The sequence below is a fragment of the Giraffa tippelskirchi genome, chromosome 1, assembly GCF_054371585.1.
Source record: "Giraffa tippelskirchi isolate mGirTip1 chromosome 1, T2T-mGirTip1v1.2.pri, whole genome shotgun sequence".
Classification (NCBI taxonomy): Eukaryota; Metazoa; Chordata; class Mammalia; order Artiodactyla; family Giraffidae; genus Giraffa; species Giraffa tippelskirchi.
This window is the reverse complement of record NC_137275.1, coordinates 160,716,985-160,736,221: the sequence shown is the minus strand read 5'-3', so window position 1 is coordinate 160,736,221 and position 19,237 is coordinate 160,716,985. Positions and strand designations below refer to the sequence as shown.

The 19,237-nt window shown below is 45.5% G+C and overlaps 1 protein-coding gene and 1 long non-coding RNA gene across 7 annotated transcripts in view; one reads left to right on the top strand and one right to left on the bottom strand.

Annotated features, from left to right (window-relative positions):
* The window catches only part of LOC145510685 (uncharacterized), a 171,146-nt gene extending 161,694 nt beyond the window's left edge, over window positions 1–9,452 (bottom strand). For both annotated transcript variants that reach the window (XR_014057215.1, XR_014057212.1), the window contains exon 1: window positions 2,053–9,452. This is a non-coding gene — a long non-coding RNA (uncharacterized LOC145510685). The remainder of the gene's footprint in view (window positions 1–2,052) is intronic.
* Window positions 2,092–19,237, top strand: part of VLDLR (very low density lipoprotein receptor) — a 31,191-nt gene continuing 14,045 nt past the window's right edge. For all 5 annotated transcript variants that reach the window (XM_081502685.1, XM_081502675.1, XM_081502689.1 and 2 more), the window contains exons 1-3: window positions 2,092–2,218; window positions 14,786–14,905; window positions 18,772–18,894. In XM_081502685.1, coding sequence (XP_081358811.1) covers window positions 2,137–2,218; window positions 14,786–14,905; window positions 18,772–18,894 — 325 coding nt within the window. In that variant the 5' untranslated portion in view covers window positions 2,092–2,136. The remainder of the gene's footprint in view (window positions 2,219–14,785; window positions 14,906–18,771; window positions 18,895–19,237) is intronic.

Genomic DNA, 19,237 nt, shown 5'->3' with positions numbered 1-19,237 from the left:
TATCCCCTGGATACAGTAAGTTTCTAATAAACATCCCATCAGATGGTTAGCCTTGACAAATGCCCTGGAGCACCAAGACAAGAGGAATGCAGCTAGGCAGGACCCCTCTACTTCTCATATCATCAGCAGAATTGTCAGAGCTAGTCCTATTGAAATGGGCAGAGTTTGAGTCACTGGAGATCAAAACTTTAGAAAATATATATAAACTCAGGGCTTCCCTGGTGGTCCAGAGGTAAAGAATCCGCCTGCCAATGCAGGAGACACCAGTTGAATCCCTGGTCTGGGAAGATTCCACATGGACGGCGGGGGGACACAACTAAACCAGTGTGCCACAACTACTGACACCTGTGTGCCCTAGAGCCGTGCTCCACAACAGAAGGTACCGCAATGAGAAGCCCACAACCACAGCTAGAGAAAACACCACTGTGCAGCAAAGAAGACCCAGCACAGCCAAAAATAAATTTTAATATATATATGTATGCATGTATGCACACACATACACACACACACACATATATACGTATATATACCCTTTATTTAAGAAGGTGAAATAGCTCTGTGTGTCCTCCCAGTCTGGTTAGATAGGGACAAGCAAGGGAAATTGAGCAAGAAAACCAAAGTACACAAAAAGCAAATTACAAGCTCAGTATTGCCAGACACAAAACAGGATTCAATCCTTTACAGAAGTCTTGCCTTTGCTTCCTTTTTTCTTTCGGTAAGCCTTGTAATTGAATGTTGCAAACTATATCAAGAAGAATAAACCTACGCATTTCCCCTCCCCCAAACAAGAAAAGGTTAAGCTTTTAATTACAGGCCCTCCAACTATCATTTGTGCAATTAGCAATTAACTATAATCGTTGATGAGAGAATGGAGAGCTGCACTAGCCTGCAGCTCTCCTCCTCATCCCAGGCTGGGTTATTTTAGTCCCAGTCTATTACAGAGGACAAACCACAACCACAAGCACTCTCCTTACACACACGCTCCCACTTAAAGACACATTGAATTTTTTTTCAAGCAAAAATGGCATCTCAGCGTTCAACTGAGACAGGCAGCCCCAACCCCACATCAGAGTACCCCAAACGTTTAGATCCACTCCTCTTCATCACTTTGAAATGGAGAGGAGACCCAAGGAAGAAGCTACCTACCAGCCTCCTAGTACCAGCCTCTCTTTGGGGCGCAGGAGAGGGTGGTATAGAAAGATGCTTGTTGCCCCTGGAAGCTGCAAGTCCCCCTCCCTGGGCTGTAAGCCCCGTTAGTGGGAAGGTGGTGGCAACAGCCTCAGTAGTTGCATCAGTGCTAACTGCTGCTGCTGCATTTACTGTTGGCGGCTGCCGGGAAGGTACAGTAACGACTGTAGGGAGCGCACAGCTGCTGCGGCGGCAGGTTCCATGGATCAGGAAATTAGGGCAGGCACAGGGGATTGGAGGCGAGGGCGGCGCGCGAGCCAACCAGCGGCCGCCCCGGGCCCCCGTGAGCTCCCGGCGGACGCGCGGAGCAGCCGGGCCCCGGGAGCAGTCCGGCTGGCAGCGGCGGCGGCCACGGCCACGGCCACTTACGCTCACACCCGCACGCAAACTCACACACCCCCCCGGCGCAGGCACCTGCGGGCCGGGAGGTTATAAGAGGAGCGCGTCGAGGGGGAGGAGGGCTGAAGCCGCCGCGCCCGCTCCCCCCCCCCCGCTGACCACTCCCCCTCCTGCCCCCTCCTCGTTCCTCACCCCGCGCTCCAGCCGCCGCCAGTGTGGGTTCTCCGCGGCCGGCTCCGCTCTCTTCAGTCTTCTCTGCTCTCGGCTCCCCACCCCCTCTCCCTTTCTCCCCTCCTCTTCCCTCCGCTCCTCTGCAGCGCCTGCATTATTTTCTGCCCGCGGGCTCGGCTCGCACTGCCGCTGCAGCCCGGGGAGGTGGGTAGGCGGGTGGGTTGGCTGGTGAGGGGGGGGCGGAGATCGTGCAAGTTGTAGGGGAGGGGGTGCCCTCTTCTTCCCTGCTCCCTTTCCCCCCCTTTCGAACTCCTTCCCCTCCTCCCCTTTCCCCTCCTCCCTCCCCGCCCCCACCTCCTTCCTCCTTTCCGAAGGGCTGGTAACTTGTTGTGCGGAGCGAGCGGCGGCGGCGGCGGCGGCACCATCCAGGCGGGCACCATGGGCACGTCCGCGCGCTGGGCGCTCTGGCTGCTGCTCGCGCTGTGCTGGGCGCCCCGGGAGAGCGGCGCCACCGGAGCCGGTGAGTGAGGACGCGCCCCTCAGCGGGCTGCCGGGACCCAGCCGGGGCGCCAGGGGGCCCCGAGGCGCGGGGCTCTTTTTGCCCACCTCCCCCCACCCCTCTCCTAGGAGGCGCCTCTCTGCTCTCGTCGCCTTCTCTCCCTCCCTACCGTGGTGGCGCCTCTGAGCTGTCAGCACCGCGGCTCTTTGGTGCCGGGCTGGGGGGGTGGGGGACAGTGAGGTTTGGGGTGTCTTAACGCCTTTCCCGAACTAGTCTTCATTCCCTTCCGCTCCTTCTGCTCAAGCCTCTGCTCTGTCTCGTTTTTCACTCCGCTGGGCCGGGGATGGGTGATGTGGGCTTCTAAGCCATTGAACAATGGTTGTATCTCCTCTGCCAGGCGGAGTGTTAGGAAGGAGGCAGAGGGCCGGGAGGGCCGAGACGTGTGCTGCAGCCCCGGGCACGCTCCTCCGACTTCCAGGGAGGTTGGGAGTGGGCGGAGGATAAGGGAGGACGCCTCTGGGGACGCGGGGCGCCGTGTGCCGACCCGCGCGGGAGTCCCCAGCGGCCGGTGAGGGGGCTGTACGTTCGGTGGGCTGCTGCCAAGAGTCTCCGGCGAGCGGCGAGAAGTGCACAGCTTGCGCACCCGGACTGCGACTCCCTGGGCACCGGGCCGCCTCTGGAGTGAGCGTTAGACGACGAGTGGGGGTTGAAATAGGTCTCCCCTCTAGATGTTTCTCCCCTCTTCCCCTTTCCACTCCGGGCCGCGATCGTCAACCTCTCGGGTCTCCAGGAGAGCTGAACGGGGGAGGGGAGTGGAACGGAGACTTAATCAGGTTAGTTTGCTGAGCCTCGTTCCCGGTGAGAGTTCCTCGAGAGGAATCGAGTCCTAATCTGGCGACTGTAATTAGTCCTCATTCTAAACAATAGATCAGAGGGAGTAGAGCGGGAGCTGGGAGAGCTGGTTTACGACTGTGGTTTGCAGGGGGTGGGGGCACTGCTGTCGGGTCCCCAGGGTCTACCGCACTGGGCCTGGAGCCCTGTCCTCAACCACGCTCCCACTTGGGGCCGCGCGACTTTCCCAGGCAGGCGACAGGAAGCCCTTCTGAGAGGATTCCGTGAAAATCCTGGCGGGCTCCCGAAACTATCTCGACCTGACACCAAGGGGCTGGCTCGCCAGCCCTGGGCAGTTGGGACGGAAAACGGCCCGCGCCCTTAGTATCCACTCCAGAGTCCCTAGCTCCTGTCGCCCGGTGGCTTGGGAGGCCTGCCAGCCTGCAGTCACGAGCCTCCTAAAGTGCGAGCGAACTTTAAAGTGTGTGGTCAAGCACCCCCTCAAGCAGTACTTGGGGCGGGGGTTGGCTGGGGGAGAGGTTGAGTCTCCAAATGCCCCCCTGCCCTTAGGTTCTGACTGTCCCGAGCGTGAGAAGCTGGGACGGGCTTTTCTGCACTCTGCGATTGGCTGGCAGCCCGATCACGTTTAGGTTGGTCACGTGACTCCACGGACTGGTAATTTAGCAGCTTGAGAAATGTTATCTTTAAGGGAACGTGAAAAGTGGACAGGCTCCAATGGACTGCCTTCTCAAACTCTTTCCCTTGCCTGGACTCCTTGAAAAAGGCGTATGTGTAGTGAAGATGACCTCTGATGTGTAACCAGACAGAGCTTGGAAAAGCTCTGCTTATGAAAGTTTTCAGACTCTAACATTAATCATTAATGGATGAGCAATACTAACTTACTAAACGATTTCTCAGAGTAGTGCCATGACTTGCATTACACCTTTCATATCATTCCAAAAGATTAAGATACACCAGAATCTACTGATGGTGCTCCAGGAAAGTGGGAGAGATAATTCATTTTTGCTGTGTGTTCTGTTCATATTCTTTTAAGATATAATAACTTATCATTGGAGTTTAACTTTATCCTAAAGAATGCTAGGAATTCACCTAAATTGTCAAAGTAAGTTAGTTGAAGCCATATATTCACCCTGTATCAGGTAGGTGAGCATCCCTTTTGCTCCCCTAGGTCACATATGAAATACGTGACAAGCCATGAACAGTGGAGAATAGAAGCCCATGCGAAACTTAAATTCTTCAAAGGAAAGGAGACACATCTTTTCTGAACTGGAGGAAATTTGGGGTTGGCTGAGGTAGATATTGACCTGAACTAACCCAGACTGGCTCCTGTCTGAAGTTCAAAGCCCCAAGGCGTGTGGGCTGACTTTTTGACCCTGGTCTTCTACAATCTGCCCCAAACATACTCATGATGCTGGTCTAAAATACTCTAGGACAGGGCAGGTGTGCTCAAAGACCTTGGCAAAAAAATTTAAGTTAGGCTAAATAATGGAGTATACCTGATATGGGAAAAAAACCAACCAACCAACCAACCCTGGGAGCTGTAGGACATTTTCCTCCAGCTTAGATAATCAAGATTAGGGTCTGGAGTACCATATATTCATTAAGGCCAGAGCCTAGGAGAACCAAGGTTTTGTGAGCTATTCAGATATGGCTAGCTACCAACAAAAGAGTAGACAGAACTTCTGTTGTGGGGAGTGGGTTGGTGAAATTGGCAGTACCTGAAGGGATAGGAGAACAGAGGGCTGGGGAAAAATAAATCTGACTTACCCAGATAGCACCAAGAGAAGATGTGACAATGACCACAGTCCTCATCTAGATCGGAGTAAGCACGTGAGCAGGGACTCTTTCAAGGAGTGTCACCGGTCAAGCTTTCCTTGGCAGTGACAGCCACCGGCGGTCTGGAGCAGCACTGTCCCCCAGATCGCCCCACTGCCCACTGAATGTGACATTTAGCTATGTACCTGCCTACCTGCCCTGAGTCATTTTGATTCTCTGCTCAAACTGTTTGAGTCCCTAGGTTCCTAAAGCATGTTATATAAAAGGCCAAGTTCAGTAGAGCTGCCAAATATCAGGACATCAGTATAACCATACTGCATATTTTAATTATAGCCACCTACATGCTCAAAAGAAGTGCTTCTGCCTTTTTAAAATTCGGATAACCATAAACTCCATTTCACTTGAGTAATTTTGTCACAATTCTAGAATAGGTGAAAAATAGTCACAAGCCCCTTCTGTTCCAGGAGGAGTGTCAAACTGATCAAGAGCAAGAACTCTTAGAGCAGAACACGGCCATAAGATGAAGGGAACACATAGCCCTCCGGCAGTATGGCTTCAGGTTTTGATCTAGACACCAGAAGATGTGGAGCACAACCTAGAAATAATGGAGATTAACTATTTAGACCATTTTCTAGTGCTTACAGAATGTGAATAAAGTCATCCCTCTCAGTAGAGGGAATAATGATCAAATTTAGGCAGTCACCTGTACAATTTCAAGTCATAATTAAATTTAATTTTGATACTGACCTTTCTTTGGAAAACCACCTTCACATACTAGTCTGTGCAAAATTAAATCCCTTAAAGGACTATGATAAGGACCATAAGCTTATGATCAAACTTCCTGCCTTAGAAGCATTTCTCAGCATGGGCTAATACAGCTGCTGTCCAGGTGGTTAGACTCTGAATTGCTTAGTTTGTTCCTGTCTGTGCTTATGTCACAGCACAGAGACTGCTTTCATGACAAAGAGTCCAAGAATATGTTGGGCAGAGGTGATGGAAGTAAGCAGAAGTAAGTGGTCCAGGGCAGTTGTGTGGCCCATCTAAAGAGTTGTCTGGCTAGGAAATCTGAAAATTGATAGCTTTTCATGGGACTTAAAGGCAGAGAACCCCTGGAGAAGGAAACAGCAACCCACTCCAGTATTCTTGTCTGGGAAATCCCATGGACAGAGGAGCCTGGCAGGCGACAGTCTATGGGGTTGCAAAGAGTCAGACATGACTTAGTCACCAAACAAACAACAAAAGGCAGAGAATGCCTTAGTTCTGGGAAAATCTGGGTTTGTAACTGAAAATTATCTCAGTTTCACTCTGTGCATTATTTCAGTCTAAATTGGTATCTCTTTGCTAAGTTCTTCTATTGGTTTGCAGGAGAAATTCTAAACATCATTAATACCACTTAAGGATGGTATTGAGCCCCTGGTGGCTCAGACAGTAAAGAGTCTGCCTACAGTGCGAGAGACCTGGGTTCGATCCCTGTGTCAGGAAGATCCTCTGGAGAAGGAAATGGCAACCCACTCCAGTATTCTTGCCTGGAGAATCCCATGGACATGGGGTCGCAAAGAGTCAGACACGAATAAGCGACTTCACTTTCACTTTCAGTGATGGTATTAGATACCGTTAGATACCTCATGATGCTTAGATAGACTAGATGCACTGCAGGGACTAAATGAGATAGCAGGTGATACCATAAAGTTAGCACACTTTCCTCTTCATGTGAAGTTTCCTGAAAAAGTTTGGGCCTGTTAGCTATTTGTGGACTCTAAATTAATAAGAGACTGCCTGCTGGATGCTGTGAGAGTAAATACAAAGATGTGGCTAGAAAAGGCTTACGCTTTGCTTAGAGAGCGTTTGCCCACTTTGTACTTTAAAAATGCTACATGGGTGGGTGGAGCAGGCAAAGGGTATTCATGGCCCTGTATTTAAAGAGATAACTTTGGGGGCAGAACTGTAAGACAGGACCACTGGCTAGAGTGGTTGACTTTGCCACCCACTTGGGTCATCTGAGTTGGCGTTACTGCCTGGTCGCCTTTATATATTTCGATGTGGTGACTGTGGTAGGGAGTAGGGTAGGGTATCCATCCGGTGGGGCCTGCAATTTGCCAAGCAAGGGAGATGATAAAAACCTTGGTGATAGACATTTGGAAATTAAATATTTCATGTTATAATTCTTCCCCCAGATACCATGAGTAAATAAGGTTTCTGTTTTATAGACCGCCTCTCATCTTAAGTTTTCTTAGGACACCTTCCCAAGGTCTGAGTTATTAACTGATCTGTAGATTCACTAAGTAGGGGGTAGATTGATGCCAGCCTTCTTTGTCCATCTGCTCAAAACCACGTGACCTCCATTTACTGAATGCCCACCATATGCTATATAGCACCAGACATAGGGGACACAATGACCAGGGAGTTGGGCTCCTCTTTTGTTAGTCTAGTGGGGAAGTCAGACCACGAAATCTGTGATCCAAAGACAGCCTGGATAGAAGCTCTGGATGGGAACAAGCAGACCCAGTGGTTAAGACTTAATCGTAAAAGAGGCAGGTAACGGCTGAGAACTGCTGGAGGTCCCACACGTCACGTGGGTCACAGCTTATGAAGTTTCTCAGAAACTACCAAAAACTTAGACTCTCATTCCATCTCTACAGATGATCCTGCAAAGGTGACAGGACTCCCAACAACAATGTAGGCCTGCCAGCATTACCAAAGAATGCTAAAATCTGTCAGAGATAAAAATCCCTGAAATTTCTAACAGTGCACCGCTGCTAACTTTCCCTGCATGCCGTGTTGGAACTTCTCTGCTCACGTGGAAATGAGGCTGGTGTACCTACACTGACACATTCATTCTGCTGACACTGCATGATAAAGTATCGTGAAGATGAGGTGGAAGTATTCTTGTAGGCATAGGGAACTGTGGCCTTTGAAACCTAAGAGTCTTTCAGAGTATTCTAGCTAGTAAAACAACTGCTCACACTTGGTTTCAAGCTCAGAAAACCTGGAAAGAATGCTGTGGGGGGAAAAGTCTGATGAGTTTTAGGGTTAATATGGAAGTTATTAAAAAAATTAAGTTATTTATCCATGATTCTCAAGATCATCTCAACTAGTTCAGACCAGTTTCATTAGTGAACTAATAAATCAGCAGATGCATCAGGGAATACTGACTAGTGCCTAAAGAATCTTTCGATGTCAGGCACCAGGTCCCAAGATACAAAGACATCTTGCAGGCCCTGCCTTGAGGGATCTCCACCTGTAGAGATGGAAACAGGTAGGTGAGTACATCCCAGTATGAGAGAGCTATGTGACAGGCACAGGAGATGATGAGAAAACAGCCAAACCACCCCCAAGTTGGTCAAGAAAGGTCTTGAAGATATCGTTCAAGGATGACATTTGAGTGGGGTGGTAAGCAAGATGGAAAAGCTGGGGAAAATGTGTAGGGAACCAGACTCAATCCTAGAGCCAGTGAGAAGCCTGCCAGTGATCCCATCCCTGGCATTCCGGGCCTTCCTCAGCTGCCTGATTCACCATTTTGATGTGAAGAGAGAACATGGCAGCCTGGAGGCAGAGGAACAGGAGACCAATTTAGATTAGGTGAGAGCTTGGACACACCCAGGGCTTGATGGCAAAACGCCAGGGGAGAAGAATCTGGGCTCCTTATTGAACTACTGATTTAGAGTAAGCAGTGGGTCAATCAAAGATGGGGAACAGGGGGAAAGGAAGACGGATTTTTAGAAGAACCTCTTCACTGTGCGTGCCTTCATGGTATCTAGGTAGATTTTACCTAATAGCATAAAGGCTTTATGTCAGGGATGTCATCATAATGTCTGTTGCTAGATTGACTGTTGTCACCTATGTCCACCTAGTGATGTTTATAAGGGCTCATGAGCAGTCACTGGCTCGTGGGTAGAATCTTAGCTTCCTGCAGTGGTTTCAAAGTGTGGTCAGGAACCAGCAGAGTCAACATCCTCTGGGAACTCAACAGAAATGCAAACTCAGGCCCCACACTAGACCTCCTAAACCAGAATCCCTGGTGTGGGGGCACATGGTGTTTTAACAAGTCCTTTGCGGGCTTCTGATACCAACTTGACCTTGAGAAACACTGACTTTTCCCACCCACAAAATGAATAACTTCCCAAATGTATCAGGAGGGCCTTTGCTCATTCTAGACCAGAAATCCAAGCACTGTGGTCCTTCTAGGGAAGAATCTGCAGGAGATACTGAGGCAGCATTTTTTCTTTTTTAAATCAAAATGGGGAAGGAAGCAAGGGCTCTGTCTTGACTATAAGGCTGTGTTAGGATAGGGTCAGCCTGACAAGTGATACTACTTCATTCTGGATTAATTTAAACTGACGCTACTACCCAGATCACAAGTCAGCAGAATATTCTGGAAGGAAGTGGTCCCGAGTCAGGTGCGCTCATTGGTATGCATGCTCAGTCACATGGTGTCTGGAGCCAGACTACCCAGGTTCAAATTCTAGTTCTGCCCAAGGTGATCTTGGCAAGTACTGTCCTTCCCTTTTCCAAACAGCTTCCCTGATGTGTAAAAGGGGAATGGTAGTTTTGACAGTGTAGTATTGGAGAGCTAAATCAACTAAAAGAGTGAGGTCTTAGAGTAGTGTTTGGCTAACAGTAAGAAAAAAAAAAATTAAGTTATTTATCCATGATTCTCAAGATCATCTCAATCCACTGTAAATAGGGGAACTGACAATTGAACTGTAGGACTGAGTGAATCAGAAGGATTAACCTAATTACTTCACAGTTTTTAGTTGACCCCTCCTGATTCTCAGAGACTGACTTAAAGGCCAGAACACAGCTCAGACTCTCTTCCTCAGTTCCTCTTATTAACTCTCTTCCCTTGGAGGAAAACTTCTTTGCTGACTTGGAAAGCTACTTGTCCTAAAACGAGTTTTAGCCTAAGAATAGAAAGATTGGCGTTCAAGTGGCAAGTGGTAGAAGTGAGCTCAACTAAAAATAAATGCCCTTGGTGGCCCCAGAAGTGCCAAAACAAATGGACTGAAGAAATCCCAGGAGATGATAACACCCATGTGCTCAGCAATGGGAGGCCTGTGAGAGATGGGAACATGTGGCCTTGCTAGTTCCAGCAGTGCGGCAGCCACAGCCCCTCTCTACAGAGTGAAGTTCATGTCTGAGCCTGACACAGAAACATCTCTTTATTGTGGGCATTTCTTTTGGACTGTTCCTGCAAAGGTGCCACTCAGAGCCCTACAGAGAACTCTGGCCCATTTGGAAGGCTTGGCATTTACTGTAAGACCTATACAGTTTTTTTCCCAAAGCTTACATACTATTCTTCCATATTAACCCTTGCAGGGACAATTAGACAACAACAGCAGGCTGCCTGTTAAATGCATGAAAACCCCTCAGTTTCTTGGAGCCAGTTAAATGCCAGCATATCTGGGTAACAATGTTTCCTATTTAGGTAATAAGCAAGGATCCCGTTTGTCAAGTCTGGTATCAACCGTGTGACAATAAGCAAGGGAATCTTCAGCGTTTCTGGGCATTTAGTCATTACAAATGTAAACAGCCATGTAGATGACTAGGTCCAAGTGACTTCCAACCCCCTAGCCCAAAGAGGCAGGGGTATTCATCCTAAGTATTAGAGCTGAAAGGAAACCCAGATCTAGTCTGACTGTTTGATTTGTTAAAGCTGTAGGACCCTTTCCAAATTCTTACACAAAATTTCAATGTTGAAAAGAAATACTGGTTGCAAACAGAGACAGAACACCCAGGTTCCCTGCTGTCATAGCCTTTCCCCTGACTTCAACCACCTCAGTGCTGCAAAAGCATTCTTGTGAACCCCATGACTTTGAGGAACCCACTAAAAATCCCATTTACTCTGACTTTTCACCTTTCTGAGCAAATAGACCCTGAAAAAAAGAAGGCCTAGCGCTTCTACTTATAACTTATTTTTTTGAGGCATCATTGGCTTTAGCTTAGCCTAAGCATTAAAAGGACCTTGGGTGTCGACGATTTTGAGCTCACCCTGTTCCCTTTATGAAAGTATAATACTGAACTGGAGACTTAACTGTCATGGCTGGAAATAGACTACAAGGCCACAATCCTGTAATCCCCCAAAGCTTTGCAAACCAAAAGCTTCTTAACTCATTTGGTGCTTCCAGTTCTCCTGGAGCTCTGCACGGCAGCATTCCCAGGTAGGCACCACAGGTGTAAAAGGAGAATCTTCTTGAAACCTGGACAGAAAACCCACTGTGCTGCAACCAGGTGGCTGAGCTGTCCCCCTACACTGCCCCCACCCTGCACAACCCAGGGAATTAAACAGAACTAGGGAGCTCTGTGGCTCAAACAGTAAAGAATCTGCCTGCAATGCAGGATACCTGGGTTCGATCTCTGGATTGGGAAGATCTCCTGGAGAAGGAAATGGCAACCCACTCCAGGATTCTTGCCTGGAAAATCCCATGGACGGAGGCGCCTGGTGGGCTACAGTCCATGGGGTCACGAAGTGTTAGACACTGAGCGACTAACACTAACACGGGGAACCCTGTCTGCCCAGGAGCAATCTTCCAAAACAAAGTGCTTAGGAAACAAGAAACTGAGGCATGGCCATGGAGCTTAGCAGCTTTCTTCTCCTCTCTTTAAAGAAAGGACCCTTTATAAAGTCAGCTAGCTTTACCCAGCCCCACCCCAACCCTGCTCCTCTTTTAAACAAGCAGGGATGGCTGGTTAGTAGCATACTCCACTCCAACCCCATTATTTACCGTTCTTGATGGAGAGCCATGTGTGCGATGGTAAAACATAGCTTTATGACCATTGGGCAGAAGGTTGGGTGAAGTGGGAACATCTGAGATAAGAAAAGGTAGAAATTAAACTCCTTTTTTGTCTAAAGATACTGGAATAAACACTAAGAAAATGCCTGTGTCCGTCCTGAATCCACTCAACAGCCACTGTTGAGGCAGCATTGCTGGGGTTTTAGACCAGGATTTGTTACTGTTGATTACTTGTATGTTACAGTTACATTCAGAGAGCTTCCTTAAGGTGACAGTGGACTAAACACCAGCCTTAGACTATTGTGTGCCCATCTTTAATCTCAGAGCTTGAGTGTCTATAAAATCTGTAGCTTCAAGACTCATTTTTAAAGAGACCTCCCAGGTACCTAATGCCAAAGTTGAAAACCAACCATCATCTCATGCCTACTTTAAAGTCCTGTCCAAGTCAGATTATATGGTTATCTTTTCCATGTTTTTTGCCTCTCATTTTGACCAAACAGCTTTTGGTAACGAAACCTTTTGAAAAGGTATTCTAAGTGCAACCTGACTTTTCTGTCATATGTGTATATTTCTGTTCTCTGACTATAAATTGTTCTTCTTTTTTTTTTTAACTTTTCAAATAAAGTACTCAAAGTAGATTCTTACCACTCCCACAACTTTCAGAGGTAGTACAAATAAAGCACTGTAGGCAGTGGGCCCTGGTTCAGGTACCCCTCAGCATTTGGCTTCAGTTCCTGGTCGGGGAACATCCAAAGGAATAAATAATAAAAAATGGTTAAGATTGTAAATTTTAAAAAACCCAAAAAACTGGGGCTGGACAGAATTCCCTAGTGGTGCAATGGTTAGGACTTAGTGCTTTTACTGTTGGGGTCTGGATTCAGTCCTTGGTCAGGAAATTAAGATCCTGCAAGCCATGTGGTGGGGCCAAAATATTAAAATGTTTTAAAAAGTGAAAAATGAAATATAGGTAGGAAGTGCCACTGAGTCACACCCCTTTGCATCTGGGTCCTAGCTTAACTAGACTCTTGAGGGCAGAATGATACATATAGTTTTGAAACGAGCACATTTAGTACCTAAGTAATCACACACCTATACGGTAAACTAGGACCAACTTTTTAATCTTCCTGGGAACTGGCCACAAAGCCTAGAATGTTCCCAGACAGTAGGGAGTAGCTGATAGTAGGGAGGCCAACTAGAGCATTGTGTACATAATATAAGAGTCCCAGTCTGTGCTTGTCACTATAGCATCCGTTTTCATTCCTGCATGCCACAGCTGCAGATGCTGAAAGGTGCAGGAAGGCTCAAGGCTTTCTGCTTGGAAGGCCTCCCTAAGGATTCTACATGAACTGTATGCCTCCACTGGTTTTCTCGAATAGTTGCAGTATATCAGCATTTAGCAACCAGATCTTTGCCTTTTATCTCAAAGAAATTACATCCTCCAGGAGGACACACCTGCTAATGATAGGAAACACCTGAGTGTTAGCTGCCCCATGCCCGGCAAAGAACTAAGTGCCCTGCTTCCAAGTGTTCATTCTTGCCATTATGTGACTTATATTCGTCCATTGAGCACAGGAAAGCTGAGGCTCAGAGAAATAGAATCCAGGTGTGTGGCTTCACCCTGTTTTGCTGTTCTCACATCACTAAGATAAAAATGACTTCCCTTTATTTAGGTGTGCAGAAAAGGGAACCCTCCTACACTGTTGGTGGGAATGTAAGTTGGTACAGCCACTATGGAAAACAGTATGGAGGTACCTTAAAAAACTAAAAATAGAACTACCATATGATCCTGCAATCCCACTCTTGGGCATATATATGCAGAAAATCATAATTCAAAAAACTGCATCCACCCCTATGTTCATTGCAGTGCTGTTTACAATAGCCAAGACATGGAAGCAATCTAAATGTCCATGGACAGAGGAATGGATAAAGAAGATGTGATATGTGTATATTGGGTTGGCCAAAAAGTTCATTTTAAAAACCAAAATGAACTTTTTGGCCAACCCAATATAATGGAATATTACTCAGCTATTAAAAAGAAATGAAGTCATGCCATTTGCAGCAACACCAATAGAACTTAAGATTATCATACTAAGTGAAGTAAGTCAGACAAAACAAATATCATATGATATCACTTATATATGGAATCTAAAAAACTGATACAAATGGACTTGTTTACAGAATTGACTCACAGACTTTAAAAACAAACTTATGGTTACCACAGGGGAAATGGCGGAGGGATAAATTAGGAATATGGGATTAATATGTATATACTACTCTCTATAAAGTAGATAATCAACATAGACCTAATGTATAGCATAGGGAACGCTACTCAATATTCTGTAATAACTTATGTGGGAAAAGAATCTGAACAAGAATGGATATATGTATAACTGAATCACTTTGCTGTACACCTGAAACACAGTGTAAATCAACTCTAATATAAAAATTAGATTTAAAAAAGTAATCTCCTTTCACCTCTTAATTATATCTTCTTCATGCTTTTTATCTTGTCTTGGAGTCATTTTGTAAACACATCTTTTTCCAATTAGACTCAAATTCTAAGACAAGGACCCTTGTATTAACCTCACCTCTATCCTTGCCACCTCTTCTAAATCTCCTTTACTTTGCTCATAATAGAAACATCATTGATGAGTAACAATATAGAATGTGGGCAAGAAATGGCATTAAAGGATTAGGATTTGGCTGCATGATTATAGTGACAAAAAATTACTTAAACAAATGAGAGAAATGAGTCCACAAGTGAACCCCTGCCCCACCACCTGCAGTTTGTAGGCAGTCTACGTTCCTTATATCTTGGTCTGGCTTCATTGACCCAAGATCACTATTCCAGCCTCCATGCCTAGTTTTCAGGAACCAGAAAGGAACAAAATTGAGGAAACTGGATCCCCTGTTCCTTTGAGGATATTTCCCAGAAATTGTATATGACATTTCTGCTTACATCCATCAGCCAGAACATCCCATGGCTATGCCTCCTGCAAGAGAGACTAGGAGATCTAGCTTTATGTAGATAGTGTGTGCTCAGCTAAGAACTCATTACTGTCAGCCACTGCCCCAAAGCCCATGCAGCTCCACCCCCTACAGTGTCACAGCCTCTGAGGCTGCGCCTGTCCCTCTGAGAGGACACCTATCCATGGGTTTCAGGTAACTAGCATCTCTGACTTACCATCTGGGTGTCCCGGCTTAGCTAAGTGTTCCCTCCTGCTTTTAGGAAGAAAAGCCAAATGTGAAGCCTCCCAGTTCCAGTGCACAAACGGCCGCTGCATCACACTGCTGTGGAAATGTGATGGGGATGAGGACTGCACTGACGGCAGTGACGAGACGAACTGCGGTGAGTAAAGAGCTGGACGGTCTCACCTGTCTCCTCACTAGGACTCGTGCATTTTACTGAAAGAGGACAATGTTATCTTCGCTTCTACACATGTGTCAAGATTCTGAATCCACTCTTAAGAATTGCTTTGAAACAGAGTCCAAAGATTCTATACTTTCTGGTCTAGGAGGAGTACAACTGAGTGTGTGAGATTATTGACCTGAGTATGAAATCGTGAACACAAAGTGGAGTTCCTTTCAAATGAAAGGACCTGGTTGATCTTAGATCAGGCAAACTTTTGGTGTAGGACGCTAGGGAAAGGGAGGGGAGGACCAGGAATAGAGACAGAAGATTGCTTAGAAACGACTGTTTTTTAATTCTCAAATGGTTTTGACCCCCAACAAGCAAGCCATGGACAGTAAGAAATCCCTTGCAGTTTCAGAGATTAATTAATTCCTGTCATATTTAGTCAACTTCAACTAGCATATTTAGTTGCTAAGTGTAAGTCAACTAACCTATTAGTCAACTTCAATTTGGATTCTACAAGCCATGTTCTATGAGTCCCAGTAACTCATAAGCCAGCCCAGATCAAAGATCAGATAAGGATTCTTTTACAATTCCTTTTCTCCAGAGATGCTAATTTTAAACCACTAGACAGGATGGAAGACATTCTCTTCCCCAAGAAAACAGGGATATGTCATTATACCCATTGATCAGCATCCATTAAAAGATTATTGTGAGAAATGACTGCTTTTGCAATTGGTGTGAACTCTCGTTAAGCCAGGACACCTGCAAACTACATGTCATGATGGCATTTAGGGACCTTGAATACAAGCTTAAGTTTGCTTTATGATCCCTTTGTTCCATGTCATTAAACTGCTGAAACAAGGTTGTTCGTGAATGTCGGTGATAGTGTTGTCTTTTACCTTTTAAAAGACATTACGTAAAGATATCTGCTATACAAATTAAAAATACGGAAGAAAAATAGAAGCTAAGTGTAGTTTTCATCAACTGCTATCTTGTTAGGCCCTTGCCTACTTCTTCATGCATCATTACTGAAATTCTGTAGTATAAACATCTTGGCAGGCTGTCCTGTGCTTGAGCTCTCAGAGCAGTATCATGGATGCCTGCCTGCCAATATGTAAATTAGTAGCTCATTTGGAAGCAGAGTAAGTCCATTCTGCACTCTCAGGAAAGAAGCTTATCTCCAGTCTCAGGACCAAGAATAGTTCTATGTGACATGTTTACATCTTTGCATTCCAACACTAAGATCTTAATCTACTCTATAAGATATTGAGCTCCATGCTCTTTCTGTGTTACCTGGATAATATAATTCTTTCACTAGTTTTCTCACTAAAGGACCTCACTCTTGTCAATTGTGCTCTTGCTGTAAGTAGCAATTCTTCTATTCTAAACCATGTATTTGGCAAAACCCTTTTTTGTTCTTAGAGAGTAATTATTATCTCCATGTTTGGAGGTTTTGAAGTCTTACTTTACCATCTGACTACCTCAGTAGAAACTAACCTGAGTCATTGTAGGGGTCATCACTGGCTTTTCCTAAAATAGTCTCCACATCAATCAGTTCTAGCTACATCACAGGAAGATTTGGAAGAGGTAAGGAGGTAGATATACATACAATCTAGATCACTCAAAATGGGAGAAAGGAAATATATTCTTGGCCATAATTTGTCTCTGCCTTCCAAGTATGAGAGTAGAGAAGGAAAGTGGGAGCTTTGCTTGGGAAGCTGTGAATGCTTATTTGGAGATGTTCTGCCATGAAAGACTACACAATTACTTAACACTTCTAAAGCCACTTCCTATTTTTCCTGTCCAACCTCTTGATGTTGAACTTGGTTACAACTTTAGCAGGGATTTTTCTTTCAAGCATGTCAACTAGCATATTTAGTCAACTTCAACTTGAATTCTACAAGCCATGTTCTATGAGTCCCAGTAACTCATTCTTCTACAGGTGTTAGGCTGAACTGATAAATCAGTAACTCGGATACTCTCAGGATGGAACTAGTAGTTGTCTTTCCCCGTGACACATCTAAATTTCTATCCATCTCTCAAGGCCCAGTTCAAATAGCCCATCTTTACCCTCCCAGTCTGTGTTCAGAATGGAGAGAGAGAAACCCTAGCAATCTACTGACCCTGTGTGTCTCTTGTTCACTTTGTAATACAACCAATCTTTTCTATCCCTGTAACATCTTATACTTTGTAAATTCATGAGGTCTCTTTATAACCATTTCCTACCCTCTCTTTTGCAACTTCTGAAGAGTATCACAGGGTGAATTACAATAACCGAGACCCTCTGGCATCTTCCTACAGGCTCAGAAGATGGGCCTTGGATATCACTTAAACCATGAACACTGGGGTTTGAGCATTTCAGTGATTTTAGAAGCAGGTGTGAATCTGAAAAGTAACATGGCCTTTCTTGTTCCCTGGCTACACAATTTTAGGATATAAATAATCCTTTTCAGATCATCATAATTGATCATCCCATCTTGAGTTCTAGAAGTTGACTATAATCCTGTCTCTCCATTAACAATGCTCATTGCTCAATTGTGTCCAGCTCTTTGCGACCCTGTGGACTATAGCCTGCCAAGCTCCTCTGTCTGTGGGATTTTCCAGGCAAGAAAGTGGGTTGCCATTGGCTTCTCCGGGGGATCTTCCTGACCCAGAGATTAAACCTGCATTTCCTATGTCTCCTGCATTGGCAGGTGGATTCTTTACCACTGTACCACCTAGGAAGTCACCCCATTAACAATATCTGAGGCTAACCCAGAGCAGCCCTCTGGTTTAGTGAACTCTGAATTGAGAGTTGTACCTGGCTTAAACCCCTGACTTGAAGTGGCCTCTTTCATATTTTCAATAAATTGTTGACTTTTAGCTGATTTTCCATTCAGAATGTTTGTTAAAGAATGACTTAAGCTGGAAATTCAAGTAGAACATATAGGCACAGGGGCAAAGAAGAATATAACCTAAGAAGGATACTCTTGGAATGCCCTGTGTGGGTCCTTGTCAAGACTCTTCTTACTCCCTGGGTAGGGAGTTCCTCATGGGTAGGATGACCAAGCTGCCTGCTTTGCTTAGCACAGTCCTGGAATGATGCTTGTCTTCCTGGTAAAAATAAGAGTACCCTCTTTCTACTAAGACTGTGTCAATTTGGACAAATTACATAGTCACCCTAATTAAGGAGAAAAGTGTGCCCTAGTAAGAATTAGTAGCAGAACTGATGCCTTGTTTCAGGCTGTTTAACTCTGGTAGTCAGTTATGAGGACTGGCAGCTTCCATATTAAGTTCAGTGACTTTTAGCTGGTTGATGTGAGCCCACCCTTCGGTTGCTAAATACAACTTCTCTTACACTCAGATCTGAGCTTCCTCTATTTCTTATCTACTGGGTTCCTCTGCCCCAATAGACCTGTAGGGTTGACAGTATTCGGTACAGGAGCTTGGCCTTCTGTCTCTGTGCTAAACCCATGTGTTGTTACAAGGTGCCCCTAAAACAGTTATACTCTGAGCCAGTCGTAAGATGAAATGTTCGACTGTTAAACTTATGAAGCACTTAAATGACTTGGAAGAAATGCATGAAAAGAATGAACTTATTACACAATCTCAACGTTATAAAATGGGCAAGAAGTTCATTGGAACGGATCCCTTGACCTCAATGTCCTCCAAGTCTCTCAAATGATCACCTTCCTACTCTAGGGGAAAAGGAGGGAAAAAAAGATTTTTCTAAGGTCCTGCTGGATATTGGCAGTTGACTGCTAATTGGCTTAGCTTTATTTTTAGAGTAAAGCATCTCAAATGCAGTTGTGCCCCTAATGGGAATGTAGGGCTCTTGGGTGAGTGACTTCAACTTTAACCCTGCAAATCCACTTCTGTAGTGAAGAAGACATGCGCCGAGTCTGACTTTGTATGCAACAATGGCCAGTGTGTTCCTAATCGATGGCAGTGTGACGGGGATCCCGACTGTGAAGATGGTTCTGATGAAAGCCCAGAACAGTGCCGTGAGTGTGACTCGCTTTGGACTTGAACTTTCCCAAGCTGTTTCATGTCTCATAGCTCTAAGTATTGTATACTCTAAAACTTGCTTAGTTTTCCTTGCCCTTCTTTAAAGTTAGGCCAGTTGACTCCAAGGTCAGTCAGATCATTATCAGTCAATCTCGAATAACATTAAAGAATGTTTTCCCTAATCTTAACAAGACTGACATTCTCTTGGGTAGCTTCACTATTGAACATTTAAGACTGAAGCCAGAAGATTTAAGAACTCCTTGACTAGGTGCATAGATTTCAAATGTTCGATGATAATGACTCTGAGCAGATGGTACTCTGGTCCTGGAAGCTAAGTCA